General features: G+C 43.7%; 2 protein-coding genes across 5 annotated transcripts; one reads left to right on the top strand and one right to left on the bottom strand.

Annotated features, from left to right (window-relative positions):
* The first annotated feature begins 244 nt into the window (after window positions 1–244).
* Window positions 245–9,643, top strand: SQOR (sulfide quinone oxidoreductase). 3 transcript variants are annotated; one of them, XM_068203864.1, is made up of 10 exons: window positions 245–294; window positions 2,708–2,959; window positions 3,274–3,444; window positions 3,911–3,964; window positions 5,525–5,719; window positions 6,603–6,812; window positions 7,278–7,461; window positions 8,273–8,340; window positions 9,129–9,307; window positions 9,502–9,643. In XM_068203864.1, exons 2-10 carry the CDS (start codon window positions 2,726–2,728, stop codon window positions 9,557–9,559), a joined length of 1,353 nt encoding a protein of 450 aa, XP_068059965.1. In that variant the 5' UTR covers window positions 245–294; window positions 2,708–2,725; the 3' UTR covers window positions 9,560–9,643. The 3 variants fall into 3 exon arrangements, with proteins under 3 accessions (XP_068059965.1, XP_068059964.1, XP_068059966.1); XM_068203863.1 differs by lacking the exon at window positions 245–294 and adding an exon at window positions 1,346–1,419; XM_068203865.1 differs by lacking the exon at window positions 245–294 and having other exon boundaries at window positions 2,706–2,959.
* A 567-nt stretch (window positions 9,644–10,210) lies between these two features.
* Window positions 10,211–13,174, bottom strand: LOC137481902 (nicotinamide riboside kinase 2-like). Of its 2 annotated transcripts, none has more exons than XM_068203866.1 (8): window positions 12,881–13,174; window positions 12,639–12,729; window positions 12,198–12,243; window positions 11,872–12,058; window positions 11,562–11,633; window positions 10,806–10,912; window positions 10,510–10,607; window positions 10,211–10,407 (listed from the first exon to the last, which is right to left on the bottom strand). In XM_068203866.1, exons 1-8 carry the CDS (start codon window positions 12,904–12,906, stop codon window positions 10,402–10,404), a joined length of 633 nt encoding a protein of 210 aa, XP_068059967.1. In that variant the 5' UTR covers window positions 12,907–13,174; the 3' UTR covers window positions 10,211–10,401. The 2 variants fall into 2 exon arrangements, with proteins under 2 accessions (XP_068059967.1, XP_068059969.1); XM_068203868.1 differs by having other exon boundaries at window positions 10,516–10,607.
* Window positions 13,175–17,569: the final 4,395 nt, after the last annotated feature.

Raw genomic sequence — 17,569 nt, 5'->3', positions numbered from 1 at the left:
TCTTAATGCATAAAAGTAAATGCTGCATTGGATGAATTTAACAATACTGACATCTAAAAATGTGTGCTTGCATCATCATGCACAGCTTGAGTGAGCAATTATATTGCTGTGTACACTTAGTCTTGCTTGATTTAATAAAAAGTTACTTATGGAGTAGATAGATGTGGTAGTACAGGGTTAGGGTTAGGCAGTGTGTGCCCAGCCCTCACACAGCTCCCACCCTCTCATCCTGCCTGGACTTTGGAAAGGTTAAGGCAGTGCTCTCTACAGCTGCTACAGGCCTCTGTGCTGCAGGTGAGGATTTCTTCAGGCTTAGTTTGTGAGTTTCTGAATTATGGAATTCATTTGAGCAATATTTTTAATTAAAACTTCAGGCTATCTCTGTAAGCAGTCTGTGGGGAAATATGTATGGGTGCTTAAAGAAAATACTGCAATGTTTAAAGGCAGTCCTAAAAAGACATATTTAAAAAAACAGCCCAACAATTTTCTCATGAACAGAGATGATGATCAACCTCTTAGAACAAAGAATGTGGAAAAAAGGCTGCACTCTGATTATACAAAAGCAGCTGGAAACAGGAAGTTGAGAAACTCAAAAATTACAAAAATGGGCATTTTGGGTGTTTTAAAGGATATAACTAAACCCTGGGGCTTTTTTCTCTTTAAAGAAGTCTCTTGTATTAACAAAAAAGTCTGATCTCCATTACACACTTTGAAAGATACTGATACTGTTCAGCAGCTTTGAAAAGAGAGCTTTGCCTGTCTCTGGGTGATGCAGTCCATCAGAGCTCATTTATTATTAATTATTGATCTACTAAGTGTTTTGGTGTTATTTTATTAAGCTTAATAATTTTGCTGGTTTTCTGTCTATGGAAAAGGGCTCCTAGATTATGGTTTAGGGCTGGTGATGACAGGTAACCGGAGAAAGTTCAGATATTGAAGTGTCAGTGGTCACTCCATGGTAGGTACTGTAGTGGTTGTAATTCTGGTGTCGGTAAGGGCCATATGAGTGACCTGTGCTGTGTGCGCAGGTGGGACTCTGGGCTGCTGCCTGGGAGGGAGGCCAGTGCCGGAGGCACGGCTGGGTTTCGATCAGGGATCCGCAGGGGGCCAGGTTCAGGACTGGAGTTTCAGAACTTTGGGAAGCACGTGGTTGGAGCTGTAGCTGCCATCGGAGCGGAGCCCCCGGCTCAGCCCCTGGCCGGGGCTCCGCGACCACGGCCGGCTGCGCACGCTCGGGCCGGCCCGGCCCTGCCCTGCCCTGCCCTGCCCTGCCCTGCCCTTCCCAGCCGGACCGCGGCCTTTGCCCGCGGCCGGGCAGCGCCCGGAGCCCCGAGCTCCGCCCCGCCGCTGCCGGCACCCGGCGCCGATCGCACACGGGCCCGGCGCTGTCCTTGCCCGCCCTGCTCGGCGCAAGGAGCGGTGAGTGCGGAGCGGGGAGCGGGCCCGGGGGGTCCGTGCCGCCGTGAGGGAGCGCGGCTGTCGGGCTGGGCCGAGCAGGGAGGCGGCGGGGGCCCTGCCGGCGGGGCAGCCTGCGGGGCAGCCTGAGGGCCGCAGCGGCCCCGCCGAGCGCCGAGCGCGGACGGGACCGTGCCCCGGCCCCGTTCCCCCCGCAGGGCCAGGTGCCTTGGCCGCGGGGGCGCGGAGCAGCGGTGCAGCAGCGGCCGCTGTGACAGGAGCTGAGGGGCTCGCAGGCTCTGCAGCCGTCTGGGCAGCTGCCCGCCGAGCTGGCACACGCGCGTGGGTGGAATGCTTGAACTGCGCATCTGTGGCTGGCTGTTTAAAGAATGGTTCCAATGATCTGCATTTCTTGCCAGTAGGACTTCTCTAACTTTATTTGTTCCAACTTCCTTCAGTAAACTGCTCCGATGAAGTAGGCAGGCTGAGGAGTTTAGCATACGGTAGGTGCCCTGGAGAGGAAGGAACTGCAGTTGTCCTGAGCGTCTCTGCCAGAACTGCCGTGCTTCGGTCACCTGTTCTAGGCTCTAGCTGAGATACTGAGGTACTGAGCTCTCCTGCTCAGTCTTAACTGTAATTTCTTTAAAGTGCATTTTCTCCAGTATTAAACAGACTTATTCTAAAAACATGCAAACAAATAGCCTTAGAGTGAAAGGGAAAATAGATCTTTTAAATGGAGGTACACATTTTAAATAGCTTAAAAAGTTTTCTGCCTGCACAGATGATAAACAGCTTTCTAAAGTGAAACTGACTTATCCTGGAGTTAGGTGTTTTGCTCTGACTGGGGAGGGGATGAGAAGAAAATGTTTGCATCTTGGAAACCTGCAAAACAAAATTATTAACATTTGTTTTACAGTGGATGCCTTTGAGATTTTTCCCTCTGTCCTAAATTGTAACTGTAAGGATTAATAATGGGGCATTATAAAGAATTCAGGGTACACAGAAATGAGAGATGTCAAGATAGCACATAAAGGAGCAGAATTAGTTGCTCAACTACATCTACTGTAGTGGAGAATTTTTGAAGCTGACATTGGCAGATTTTCTTGAAAATATTTGAGGTTTTAGGTGTAATTTTGAATTACACATATAAGTGTAATGTAAATGAGTAAATAAATGAAAAAGCTGTAATTCTTGCCTGATGACTCAAAGAATTTAGTATTATGATTTTTGCCTTGAAAACTAACCCAGGCATTTAAATAAATATAAATTCTGCCTCCTGTAACTGTTACTGGTGCTTTTCCTTATCTCCTAGCTTCCCAATTACTGAAAGATGTCAGCAATTGGAGTGGTGTCCTCCTGCTCCTGTCTCTGTTCTGGTGTGTGGTTGCTGAAACCAGGAACGCAGAAGATGAGCTCCTTTGGCTTACACACAGCAGCCAGGTGTGCTGCCAAGGATTATTATGAAGTACTTGTGTTGGGTGGAGGTGCTGGTGGAATCGCCATGAGTGCTCGGATGAAGAGGAAAGTGGGGGCAGAAAATGTGGCTGTTGTTGAGCCAAGTAAGGTGAGTGTCCCTCTGCTGCAAAGCAGTGTAAAGAATAAGCATTTTACATGTGACCAGATGGGTCTGATTCTCATCCCTCTCCAGCCCCACGTGTTTTTAACAGTAGAAAGTAAGCCAGCTAACCATCTTGCAAAAAGTTTTGTATGACACTTTCTTCTTCATGAGATTTGTGCATCCCTGCAGCTTTGGTTATTTATACAGCTTCTTTTGTTAAGAATAATACAGTGTTTAGGGTACATTGCTCCCATTTGGAGTGATGTACCTTTAAGTCCCTTTAAACAGTTTTGAAGTGTCCATTTGAACTTTTATTTCAGACTCATTATTATCAGCCCCTGTGGACCCTGGTTGGTGGTGGTGCAAAGCAGCTGGCAGCTTCTGCACGTCCAATGGGAAGTTTAATGCCTAAAGGTGTTGAGTGGATCAAATCTCAAGTTACAGCATTCGATCCAGATAAGAACTGTGTCTGGCTGGAGAATGATGTCAAGGTAATAATGTAAAAAAGAAAAAAATAAAAAGTTTTTTTATTTTATGTCATGAATTCTGTCCTCTTCCTGCAGATCCCCTTAGAACCACCTATTGAGCAAGGCCTCCAGCATCTAGGAGGCTGGGAAATTCCAATTAGTCTTATGTATTTAATCCTAAAATATTTTTCTAATAAAAATTGTGGTAGATAACTAGGTTAGAATAACGTCAACTTAAAATACTATTATCAAAAGCCTTTGCCCTATTTATGGTGTACTGAACAGAAAAGAGATACCTGGATCTGTGTATAACAGGCTGTGTGTGTAACTCATAATGCAGTTAGTATTTTAACTAGAGTTCTTAGAGCTTAATTTATGCTACTGATGTTCCCTATATTTCCTTCCTTTTTGCTGTCAGGTAACTGAAATTTACTTTGAGGTGATGCTTTGGTTTCTTTGTCTAAAATACTTTTTGTTCCTTACACAACAGGTATCTTACAAGTATCTGATAATTGCTCTTGGGATTAGTCTGCATTATGAAAAGGTATTTGTTTTACAGTAATCATATATTTACTAATTTTAATAGCATCATGTACATTCATAAAAGTAAATGGCTTTTCAGAACTGTTTGTACTGCAAGGTATTGAACACTGTGAATTAAAGAGCTAGAAGACAGACTAATGGCTTTACTCCTTCCACAGATCCCTGTGTAATAACCCAAATTACCCTTGGGAAAGCCTTTTATGACAACTTTGTGGCATCTCTGTGGTAATATCAGCTGATGGGGCAGCAAGTTAAATCTAGAGCTTTAAGGCAGCCTGTAATGAGATAATAAGGTGTGCTGACCGAGTCTGAGGCATCTCTAACGTAAATGGAACAAGGAACACAGAGCAGTCAGTAAAATCTGACCTGCAGAATTTATTTGAGCTACCCTCACCTTTCTTAAAGGATGCACTTCAGAAGGAGGCAGCTGAGTTACTAGGCTTGTGTTTAAATAGGCCCTGGGGCCCTTCCCTTGTGAAACGTTTCCTGTACACTTCACACAGTGGAACTCAGAGGAAAATGTTGGTGCAAGAATGATCACAGTGATGTGTAGGAGGAGGAAAACACAAAGGCAAGATGTCTGAGCAATTTGACTCTTGTGGTTTTACCCTGACCTGAATATGATGCAGTACCTGACAATATATTTAAGTATCTCTTTGAAAAGCTTTCAAGATATATGTCAAGCAAGAGCTGGTCTCGGTTAGCTACACTCACAAATAAGCTCTGGTGATTAGGTCAGTGGAATGAGGAGTTGCAGCATGTTCAGTGACCCTCCTCTCAGTCTTCATGTCTATTGCTTCAGTACAAGCTGATACAAAAATTCAGTGTTCACTGGTAGAAGCCGTGTAACACTGTTAATCACACTCTGTAATGAAAACTCATAGTAACTTTAAAACAAAAGCGGACACTTGAAAAAGTGGGATGTTTTGTCTTCACCAGCAGTGTATTCTGGTGCAGAATGGAACATCCCAAACACATTGCAGTGCATGTAACATGACTCCATATTCTCACAGAATTTCTGCAATTCATTATTTTGAAATGGGTACCACATCCTTTCTCATAAGCAGATGCTCAGGTCATAGTAGGAGTAATAGGGAAATAATTACTGGATGCAGATTAGTTAAAACAAAATTACCCTAGGCAAATACAGGGACTGTATCTGCAACTGACTACAGAAAAGTTTCATTCGCCATATGAATTTTCATAATGCTTTCTTTTTTTACATGATTTTTCTTGTGATGATGTGGCAGTGACTTTATATATTCTTACTCTGAATTTCAGTCTACAAAAACTTGGGACCAGGTCTGCACTGAAGAGTTACGCTCAGATGTTGCAGACCAAAGTAATTCCACTAAATTTACATCTACTAGATCATATACTAAATTCTAAAGGAAATAACTGTTTTATTGCTAGGCCTATTTTTAAAAATACCAAGTAAGTATGGACTTTCTTATTGAGAGAAACTTCTTATGTAGTTATTTCTCAGTCTGTATTTAATACTTGTCAATGATGACAAAACTTTTGCCATCAGTACTTGAAACCTTAATTTCTCTTTTCCTAGATCAAAGGCTTGCCTGAAGGTTTTAATTACCCTAAAATAGGTTCCAATTATTCAGTCCAGACAGTAGAGAAAACATGGAGAGCTTTGCAAGATTTTAAGGAAGGAAATGCTATCTTCACTTTTCCAAATACTCCAGTGAAGTGTGCAGGGGCTCCTCAGAAGATTATGTATTTATCAGATGCATACTTGAGAAAAGTAAGTCTTTTTTACCCTCTCTGCCAGTGCATTTTCTCACAGTTGGAAGGAAGGCTTGTTCTAAGGGTTTAATATTATCTTTAAAACAAATATAAACCACATCAGAGTGCTGTGACTCAGGACTGTTAAAGTGACTGAGTTGCTTTTTCATTTTTAATGTATAAGGAATGCAGGTAAATGGATTGCATGTAAATATTTAGCATATATTTAATACCAGAGAAACTTGTAGAATTTAGAAATTCAGTTCAGAACTTCATACTGAAAGAATGGCTTGCCCTGCTTCTGGTGAGCTGCAGATACAACTGTTCTCAGCCTAATTTATAACTATGCATGGTGCACCAAAATAATGCTGGCTGGAATTAAATCATTCTTGTTACTTTAAGTGTGTAATACCTGTTGCCATTTGTCTACTAGTCTGAAAAGTGGCTATGCATACTCCTTGGGGTGCATTGTCTCGGCATCAGGAGGAGTCTTAGCCAGGCTGTTAAAGCAAGCTTAGTGGAAGCTAAAGACAACTTCAAGTGGAAGTGTCAGGCTTCCTATGTGTTTCATGAACTACCTACTGGATGAGTGCCTAAATTATGCGTAGAAGTGAAGATTTCAGAAGGCTTTTTAACACTGAACTGCTTCAAGAATTTAACCTGCATACAGCAGTTCCTCAGTGCCTTGCAGCCACCTCTTCTCACAAGTTGTTTGTGTGAGGTATCTTCAGTACCTCATGCTGAAAGGTCTACCTTCTAACATGCTGTGAAATATTAAACATTCATTAATAATTGAACTGCATGAATAGTTCTATCAGCTCTTTAGTAGTGCAGCACAGTTCTTTTGCCTCTTCTTGTCACAGTTTCTTAATAGAAAAGGCTAATTGGATCTCCTCCTGCAGACAGGAAAACGTTCCAAAGCAAACATCATGTTCAACACCTCACTTGGTGTGATTTTTGGTGTTAAGAAATACGCTGATGCATTGCTTGAAGTAGTAAAGGACAGGAATATTGCTGTGAACTACAAGCGCAACCTCATAGAAGTTCGAGCAGACAAGCAAGAAGCTGTGTTTGAAGACGTGGACAAACCTGGAGTGACTGAAGTTCATCAGGTCAGGAGCTTTCAGACCCCTCATTTGGTTCTATTTATGTTCCTTGTGTACTGCAAAGTAACTTCTACATTGTTATAATACAGTCTGCTTCATTGTGTACTGCTGTTCCCCCTGAGAGTACTGTCTCTAACTTTAGCAGAATATTAAAAATTTTGAAAACAAGGTGGAGAGAAGAAAAAAAATGTCTCATAAATTATGCCTGGAGTCCTGTATGCCATGGGAATGTCACAGGTGTGTATGGAGGAAGGCAAATTGCTTCCAAATGGAGTTGCTTGATAAGGTTAATGTTAATTAAAGGGTGCACTTGAAATTTGAGAGCAGATTTTCATTCTATATATTTGTGTTTAAAGACCAAAACAGACACAAACCCAAGAAACCCTCTCTCCACACTGCTTATTGCCTTATACCAAAAGATAGAGTTTGTTCTGATGAACTAACCACTGAGTGCCTTTTCTTTCTGTTCAGTATGAAATGCTTCATGTCACACCCCCAATGGGGCCACCTGCTGTACTCATCAATAGTCCTGTCTCAGATGCAAGCGGCTGGGTGGATGTAGATAAGGAGACTCTACAACATAAAAAGTATCCTAATGTCTTTGGTATTGGAGACTGCACGAACCTTCCAACATCAAAAACTGCTGCAGCTGTAGGTAAAGTTGCATGTGTATGTTTGTGTATGTAAATGACAAGAGTGGAGTCACAGTAAGCTTTTTGTTTAGTTTACTACTTCAATTTTGAGCTTTCAAAGACCAGTCTCCTGGGCCAACTAGCTAGCTACAGACCATGTTGGTGCCACTAACCCAACAGTACTGTTGTTCCAGATGCCTCACAGATTAACTAATTCTATTTTTTGTGTTCACAGAATGTCATATAATGAATTAAGTATTCTTGTATTACATCATCATTCAGTAATGAACCTTTCTGCTTTATCTTAGCTCCTCATGCAAGTCACCTAACTGTTAAGTCACTATCAAAAAATCATATGTTCTGGCCTTGTAGGCACAGGTTCCACAATTAAAACCCTTCAAGTGTATGGTCTCACAACTGATAAAAGGCACATAAGAGTAGAAAAAAGCCCAGGCTATACATTATGTTACTGATGTAATGAAAGGGTGGGGTACTTAGCTTCAGTAAATGGGTCTACAGTTACAGCACTCAAAATGAAACACAACTTCACTGTGCCAGAACATCAGTGTTTGATAAGACTGAGCAAGTATAATTTATCAGAGAATGGTCATAGGCTAAAAATACCAGCTCAAGTTTCATTAAGCTTTAGCATGTTCAAAACAGTGAGGCTAAAGCATTAGTCCTTTTTTTAAATCTGGGACAGTAAACTTACATTTAAGTTCAATTGCACTTGAATTGTCCAACAAAATGCCTGGCTACTACTGTTTGCTTTAGTAATGACAATAATTACTGACTGAAACAGTCTTAGTACATTTCTGTTTCTTTCTTATTTAGCTGCACAGTCTGGAGTCCTTGATAAAACTATTTCTCTGGTAATGAAGAATGAGTTGCCAGTTAAAAAGGTACTTACAGTTCTTGTCTTAGGGAGAAATTCCCTTGAATGTTTTCTTCCTTCTTACGCAGGAAGTCTTGCAAGTAGCTGAGTGTGTGAACCAGAAGGCATGAAAGGCTTTGCCTCTGCAGTTGTGGTGCTAAATGGTTACTTGCTGCATGACAGAGTAGTAATGGAATTAACTCTTTGGTTCCCTGACTTCTGAGTTGAAAAGTTAGAGGCTGATTAGTCAGGGTTTTCATCAGTGCAAGTGATTTACTTACACTGTTAAGGTAATACTTGCTCCAGAAAAACTCCTGCAAACTTGCTTCTCCTGTGTAGGACATGATCTTCTAAGGCAGCTGTTAAGCCCAAATTATGTTTAGTCTTTGAGCCCTTACTTTTATTTTACACATGGCTTCCTTGGGGACAACTAACCTGAATATCCTGCAATTCTCTGGAAATTCTCACTAAAGATCCTGTTGGCTTGTTGAAATAAACACCAGCTCTCATCCAGATCTGCTGGTCCCCAGTTCCACTGGTTACAATAACCAGCCATTAATGACATTAGGCACTATTGTTCTAGGTTAGGTCTAATTTAGGCAATGTTAAGCAGATCTACCTTTGAAATAGTAAGAGTGGCTTAATATTATGGTCAATAAACCAGAACTGCCTTAGCAGCCTTCCAACTGCACTTATACACTGGAAATGCAGAAACCTCCCAGAAAGTTACTTTGAAATGTGAATGTTAACCATGGCTTGTAAAACTTCAGCCTTTAGGCTTTGGTCAGAAAAATAAGTGGGTATTTTTCATTGCAGTATGATGGATACACTTCCTGCCCACTAGTAACAGGCTACAACAAGGTGATTCTGGCAGAGTTTGACTACAATGCTCAGCCTTTGGAGACCTTTCCCATTGACCAGAGTAAGGAGAGAACAACCATGTACCACATGAAAGCTGATATGATGCCTCTGCTCTATTGGAATGCACTACTTAAGTAAGTATTGAAGAGAAACAATCAGGTATAGACACCTGTTCTGGTTTAGTTCCTTGCTAGAATACAAGCAAAGTGTATCCTCAGTTGTGATCAGAACACCACCATAATGCTTATCTCTTCACAGTACAGTGTAAGTAAAGAAAAAAACTTTCCCCAAGCCCTACTTTGATAGTGAAAGAACTTTCTGTTTCCAGGGGATACTGGGGAGGACCAGCTCCTTTCAGGAAGCTAATGCATCTGGGCTTGAAGTAACTGCTGCCTCTCAGCATTGGTTAAAACCTTCCAAAGAAGCAGACTGGTTTCACACTGGATCAATATGTATCTTCCCTCTTGGAATACCTGGCAGACATTTAAAATTTTTTTAAATCAAGCTTTGGTCACTTTTCCTTCTCCTATGAATTAAAGCCTTCATAGTGTTCTTTCTGTGCTCTTTTATGTAAACTGAGGCCTTAAAAGTACTTTTGTATTTACACAGGAATCTGACCTTGCCTTACCCTATAGATTACTACAGGAATTGCTAGAACAATCATTACTTTCAAAGCTATTATGTATGTAAAATTTTCTTCCTGAACCTAAAATGATTTGTTTGCATCCAAGATCAATGCATGCACTGGATTTAACAGTGATTCAATACTAGTAAAATGGCCTGAAAGTCTCCAGTTCTCTTATTTTTGAAGAACATCAATCCTAATTTCTAAGCCTACCTGCTGCCTAATTCTTACAGGAATGCATGCAGAGTTTTGAAAGCAGAGAAGTCAAAGCAGTGTGTGTGTATATGGATACACACACTCTCCTAGGATAGTTGAGCCTCTTCACATCCGTTCCACTATAATGTTTTAACCTGTGACACTAGGAACATCATGAAAAGAGTCACCTGAGAACACATACTAGACTGAAGCACAATTTAGGATCACAGACAAGGGGCAAGTGCTTTTTAATTATGGCCATATAGAACTGAGTTTTCAAGGGGAAGGTTGAACAAAGTTGAATTTGGGAGTTGAGTCTTCACAGAAGCTGGAACTTTAGAGGCAGTCAGGTAGACAGCGTGGAGCAAACAGGAATCATCTTCACTCACAAGAATCAGCAGCAGCAGCTTATTTCTAAACAGAAAGATAGTTGTGAACATATTCTGAGTTACAGCTTCGTACTTATCCAACACAGGTTTTAAAAAGTTTGCCTTTGAATTGCAGCATAACCTGGACATATACCTGGGTGTTAAGCAGTTCTTCAATCTTATTCTGGATCTGTCCATACACATCATTAAACAGCTCCTCCTTTGATTTCGTCCCATTCAAATGCACTTAAAGTAAAATAAGAGAACCATAATAAAGTATCTCTGTAACCTTGCCAGATCCTCATTTAAATAGCATGCACCTAGCTGGCATCAGAGAAATACACTCCCTCCACCTGCTTTATCTCCTCTCATGCATCTAACTAGTATGTATTGCAGAGGTTTGAAAAGCAATTTCATGAAGTGCTTTTGTCATTAAAGACTTACCCACATCAACTCCAAGTTCTTCCATTATCTTCCTGTGCTTTATGTACATAGGCCAAACGTGGCCATCAAACAATCCAGGTGGATCCGGTACAGTGTAATTCCTTGAACTGTAAATTAAGGCATTGTTACTCACAAATAGTCTAGTAACAGCTCAGGGAAATGACAGATCCTTCATTGGGTTTCTCTACACATTAGCCTAAGACCATTGACTCCAGTTTAGTTTCTGAGCTTATCAGAAGTTACTAGTTAGCAAGAGCTGCAAGCATCAAGTTATGCAAATCAATTGCAATTTGATGTGCAGGTCCAAAGTGTTTAAAATGCAAAAGGAGTTCCCAAGACAGACTGATCTAAATATTGGTGAATAAACTCTTAAAAGCTTTAGCAGAACTTTGGTTAAATTAACCACCTGCTTATTCCTTTTGAAATGTAATTCAAGTTTTTATTTGCACTAAGAACAGCGTATGTGTGCAACAATACAGCCAAATGTAAAACCTCAGATAGTTTGAGACCTGGGAACTGTGTAACTGGAAAAGCAGCATGGGAGAAAGCCTAGTGAAAGGTGTGTGCAGAAACTGTTACATGCATGACACAACAGCTTGGTGGGAAGTTTTAGGTCAGTTTGGTGAAGGAAGCTACAGTCTTCTAACGCAGCATCTACATTTGCCTTTATCCCTTCTCATCTAAAAGCTTCAGAGAAACAAAATTTTGAATGGAGTAAGGTGTTATTGGGCTGGCAGAGAACTCAGGCAAGCTTACCTTCTTCTCCTTTTACACTCTTCATACGGAATGGAAAGAAAGTACCGATGGTGGAACACATCAATCAGTGGCCTGAAAGAGACACTTGTTTGGTTACACCTCAACTAATTAGTAGCAAAACCCAGAAAAGTAAAACTATATCCATTTCCTGTACTTAGAGCCGCCTTTAGACTTGTGACACCTAAACTTGGCAGCAGTCAATGGCAGCTGCTAACTCTTAGTTTAGAACAGGTCTTTTTATTCCCTTAAAGGTTTGCCCATTCCATAAAATAATGTAAAAATCAAAATGTATGAAGGCACAATTAATTACCTGTAGGTGTAAAGTAGGAAGCCTTCAACAATAAGAATGTGGATTGTTTCATCTCCTCCCTCCTTATCTTGCAAGATCTGGGCATCCAGTGTGTTGTTGATCCCATGTGAACGTTCAAACTTGACTGGGTTTTTTATCCAAGCATTTATGGTACTCATCATAGCTTCCATATCTAATGCACTAATCACTAAGACAAAACAGACACCTATCATTAAGCAGTAATTAAATATAATCTAGTGATACAGTCAGTACAAAACAGTGCACGTAAAAAAATAGTATACTTGAAGTTTTTGAGTTATGCTTTGAAAACACTAACAATGGCTTACCATCATACTGTTTAAACCCATCTTCAACTTCTATTTCATCTTGGGGCTGAAACAGTAAGAAGAAAACAAGCCTGCTTGGTCAGGACAACTACTGAGAAGCTCAATACCCATTTCAAAGCAAGATTCAAGACCCAAACCCTGAAGCTACAAAGGGGAAATCTTAACCCTCCACCAGGTTCCTTTGCATGCAGATAAAACGAGCAGTACGATAAAGCGGCCTGCTCCTCTATCTTCCCGCGGACACGAGCACGGCGCTCCCCGGGAAGTCGTGGGGAGCCGCTATAGCGCAGGCTTATCCGGCCGCCGCACGGCCCCGCCAGGCAGCGCAGCAGCCGCGGGCAGGGCGGCGCAGGGCGGGCAGCGCGCCAGCAGCGCGGGCGGAAGCCCGCGGGGGTCACCCCGCGCCCTCCCGCGGCCTGCAGGGGCGGGCGGCCCGCTCACCTTGAAGAAGTCATCCTGGTGCACCACGCTGCAGTTGGGCAGGGCCCGCATCAGCCGGCGGGTCAGGGTGGTCTTGCCGCCGTTGGTGACCCTGCGGCGAGAGCGCGGCCGTCGGGAAGCGCCACGTGGGGGCCGCGTCCACACCCCCCCACCCGCTCTGCGGCACCGGGAGGGGCCGCGACGAGAGACCCATGCCCGTCCCGCAGCCCGAGCCGCCTTCCCCGCCCGGTCCCGGCTCTCACCCGCCGATGCCGATGATGATGTTCATGGCGCGTCCGGCGGCCGCCCGGCCCGACTCCTACTGCCTGTTTCTGAAGGGCGGGGGGGGGACCCGGTGTCTCCGGTACCGGCCGTCTACGTGCCTGAGCCGGGACCCGGGCAGAGGGAAGGAAGGGGCCGGAGAAGGAGGAGAAGGTGGAGAGGGGAGAAGCCAAACGTCAACTGCTGGCCAGCGCCATGGTGGCTCAGAGCAGCAGCAGGGCCGGTCCGCGCCGCGCCGCGCGCTCCGCAGAGAGGGGGGGTGCCCGCGCGCGCGCGCCTTCCCCTCGCGCTCCGCCGCGCCCATTGGGCGGCCGCCTCCGCCGCCTAGCCAATAGGAAGCGGCGTGACGCGAACGGCTCGCGGCGATTGGCTGGGGCGCGCTCACTCACGCCCGGCCGCGTTACAGCGCGACCGCTTGAGGGCGCTCGACGGCCTCGCGCCGGGAAAGGGCGGAGGCGGGAACGGTGGCGGCGTGGCGCCCCCTGCTGGTCCTGGCGCGCAGCACAGGGCCGCGCACTCCCTGCCGCGAGGGCCGAGCTGCTCGGGCCCGGCGGAGGCTCGGCTGGGCCGCGCTCCCGACACCGGCCCGGTTCTGCAGTGAGGCGCTGCGCTGGGGCCGAGACCGGCCGAGGCTCCTGAGGCTCCTGAGGGAGCGGCGGGGCGGGAAGGCCGCAAGCGTGGGAGGTGCGCGGGGCGCCCCCTGCCGTTGTCCCGGGCGCAGCGCGGCAGCCCCGCGAGCATCGCTGCGGTCAAGGTCACGGCGCGTCCTGGGCCGGGCCGCAGCCTCGGGAGGCCCGAGGGACCCTGAGGGGAAATCGACACCAAGGGATTGATTCTCTTCTGTAGCCCTCTCGAAATGAGGGCAATTCCTGCTTTTCCTGCTTCCCCCATATACTGTTCCTTGGCCATCATGTTTGCTCCTCTACTGTGCCTGAGGAACTCTACCTTTTCTTGTTAAGGCTTTTTTCCCTTCTGTGAAGAAGGGGAATTTATGATCTTAGATTTTTTTTTTTTAGTAACATTAAATTTCATAATTTACAAGCCACTTAATCCGTTCAACATGTTTACATTATTGGCGGTGGGTGTGTTGCCAACCATTTGCTTGCTTTTCATGATTTTTACTGTTTCTTTCTGGTAAGCCTGCAAGCAAACCTTATTTGATTTCTTTTGCAGTTGTTTTTAACTTCCAAGCAGAACACATACTTCCGTCTCTTGGCTCTTCTTCTTATTTGATGGGGAACAGACATTTAGTTGAAACTAAATTTTTATTTTCAAGGTTAAGGTGATTTAGCTAATTTTTACTTTGAAACAGAGAAGCTGCCTTTGTGGTTTGGGGGTTTTTATGTGAGAGGGGGCTTTTTGGTTTTTGTTGGGTTTTTTTGTTTTGGTCGGTTGGTTTGGTTTTGAAGAGTTATTTTTTAAATATATGTGTCTACTTAACTTTGGAAAGAAGGATGTCCTCGTAGAGCACACCCCAATTTCTTAGGTTAAAAATCCTACACACCTAGATTATTGAAGGGCTCAGGTAAAACCTTATTCTCAGCTTTCTGTGAAGCTCTGGGATGATAGACCAATATATACATTTAAGATACATAGTGGCATTATTATATAGTTTGAGGAATGCATTGCTGTAATCTGTACATACACTGGTAAAATCAGGATGCTACTTCTAAGCAGCTATGCTCACTCTACAGCAGATTTAGCTATTTTGGCCCCAAGGTTCTTGCAAAGTCTTAATAATTGTTTTGTACTCTTCACCTTTTTACCAAGCAAGATGCACTCCAAGTTTCATGCTCAAAACTAATACAAGTTTTGCTGTCTTTTGCCACGCCTTGTCATTCAGATATGTAAACACACAACTGTTTGAGGATTTGAACATGATGTTGATGTCAAATGAGCAAAGGAGGGATAGTGAACAAATTAGAAGCATATTGCTTTTTAGAAAGGCATTTAGGCTGAAATACACTGCTCCTTGCATGGACTTGGTATTGACAGAGCTGGAATGAAAATGACAACAAGTGGGCCCAGCAGTATTCCCAGTTTAACGCTGAGCTGGGGCAGGGGGGTGGCAGCCTGTGACAATGCTCACTAACTGTACCCTCATTGTCCTGCACTAACAGCTCGAGGCAAGGATTTTACATGATCTGACCTTGAGTCTAAAGGCCAGTTGGGAAGAATAATTATGTTTAGTGATGTTATTTATCAACATTACCATGTGTCTCCCTTGTCTGTGCAAAGATTCAGGTTTTTGGTTCTCTTGGTTTGATTCAGGCCAATATTTTCCATTGATATTTTGTAAGCAAAATACAAGAAGACTTTGAATACTTCTTAATACACAGCAGTGGTAGAAGAAATTGATTGTTACACTCAGAGAAGTTTATCTCAACATTCCCAAAGCTCTGGGGCGCTTTAAGGCCCCGGGCTCCAGCAGGGCTGTGCATCCTGCCAGCACATCCAGCATCCGTGTCTGCGCGTGCTAGCCATTCCCAGGCCCTTTGTCTCCTCGCCTGGATGATACTGCTGCCATGGTGAAAAACAGAGAGAAAGAACAACAGGATATTGTCCCGTTCTGGTCTGGGTGCCAACTGTGACAAAATGTTGTTTTCTCCTTGCTTCGGAGATTCTTGTTGGCTTTTACTTGTCTTGGGTGAGCCTGGAAACATTAAGATGTTTTTGAAATTCTTCTAGTTAGTGTGGAAACCTTGAGTCTCCGGGAGCAAGGTGGTGTCCCATGCCCTGACACAAACATTCCTGTCCTGGGGGATGATTCTCTGAGTCACGCAGAGGAAAAGAAGCGTTCGGATGTAAAAGACAACAGGAAGGCGTTCAGCACGCTGTGTGCCAGCAGGACACCTGCAGAGCTGCCGCAGGGGTGGAAGTGAGCCACAGGCTGCATGGGGAGTGCTGAGAAAACTGCACGGCTGCACAGATCTGACGCCAAAGCAGGGCTCTATTTTTGGTCTCCGCTCTGCGTTCCTGACACCTGTAGGGACGCGTGAAGTGCACAGGAGACTCGAGCAGCGCCTCCCGGAGCGGAGGAGCCGCCGCAGGGCATGGGAGCGCAGCGGAGCGTTCTTGCTTAGCCAACAGGACTAATTATAACCCAGGAATATGAACTGTAAATGTGCTGAAGCTGCCAAGACGGGAGCTGGGTGTGTGCCAGCGCTTGAATGAGGACACACCATCCTGTCAGGACTCTCCGGGAGCAGCAGGCAGCGCCGAGGTACGCGCGGAGCCCCACGGAGGGGATGGAGCGCGGGGTACGGCAGGAGGACGGTAGGCGTTCAGCTGTTGCTTTGGGATGGGCAGGGTGTCGCATCCCTCAGGCTGCTGTCCGAACAGGTGATCTCTGTGCGCTGACACACTTAAGAAAACCTTAGCTTTGATGTGGTCTCATTAACATGCAACAAGCCCAAAAAAATCCACGACTAATGTGAAGTGCTGGCAGAAGCTTTGACTTCTGTATGCTTTTATGGTTGTGTGGAGCACTGTCCCTCCCTGTGGTGATAAACACCATTGTGAGGGCACGAGGTGGAAAATTATAATTGAGGCAGATAACGAGTTGTATTAAAACCACCCAGGACAAACTGGAATAATATAAGACGTTCTGCAGAAATGTCTCATATAGACTCCTTAAAACAAAGGGGCAGACATAACAAATGCTTTGAAAGATAAATTGCAGAAATTTAAGAATCTGCTTGAAGTGAGACATGATGAAATGTTAGGAAACCACACAGGTGAAAGAAAAGATGTGCTAATTACATAATTGTGGGACTACATAAGAAATGCCTGTGAAGGAGGAAATTCCTATGAAGATTATGCTGCTTTGTTATGAAAGCTTTAGTGAGGGTTCAGAAAGACTGAGTTGAAGAAACTATACTGTTTAACTTCTGTTAAGCTGTAAGCTTCAAAAAAATAACAACATTTTCTTTAAATGAACATGTTGTGGTATTGTTTTAATGATCTGGGATATGAAAAATTTGATAGCAAAAGCTACTCTATAACTCAAGGTTTGCTATGAACAAAGATGCATTAAAAAAAAAAGAAAAAAGTCAGTAACTACTAAAAGTTAGGCTGTCTCCTGGCTTCATGGTACTTAGAGTCAGTGAGTTTCCTGGTTGTGTCTCTAGTTCAGGATTGCTATGTTAATATTTTTATACATTCTGGGAAGCTCTAGACTCTGATGAATGGTTTTCTTGCTGGTATGCAAGGCTCTTCTTTTCTCCTTTAAGGGCTATTTGGAGTTGTAGAAGGCTCTTTGCTTTCAGCTCTTCCCTATCTAAGTAGAGTAACCATATCATATATAAGGCCTCAGTTTGTAAATGTTAGCAGGTTCACAGCTGATTTCTTCAAATCAGTAAATAATTCCTAAGTATTTGTTAGCTTTGTTTAAAACCAGATCACAGACTGTTAAACAAGACTTAATTCTAGCATTGATTTTATCACATTTCTATAAAGAACTTCCAATACTTCTGTGAGTAAATATGCAGAGTTCTTAACCCTGATTGCTGATGCGAACATAGTAATTTTAAATTGATGCTTCTCTCCTCTACAGGTATGTTTAAGAATGTAACAATCTTGGTTTAGTCTTAGGAACTGCCTATTGCTCAATAACTGTTACAAAACTTTTATATATTTTAATATACATTTAAATATTAATCTCTTTGCAG

The sequence above is a fragment of the Anomalospiza imberbis genome, chromosome 13 (genome assembly GCF_031753505.1).
Source record: "Anomalospiza imberbis isolate Cuckoo-Finch-1a 21T00152 chromosome 13, ASM3175350v1, whole genome shotgun sequence".
Classification (NCBI taxonomy): domain Eukaryota; kingdom Metazoa; phylum Chordata; class Aves; order Passeriformes; family Viduidae; genus Anomalospiza; species Anomalospiza imberbis.
Note: the sequence above shows the minus strand (reverse complement) of the source record. Positions and strands in the feature narration are given on the sequence as shown.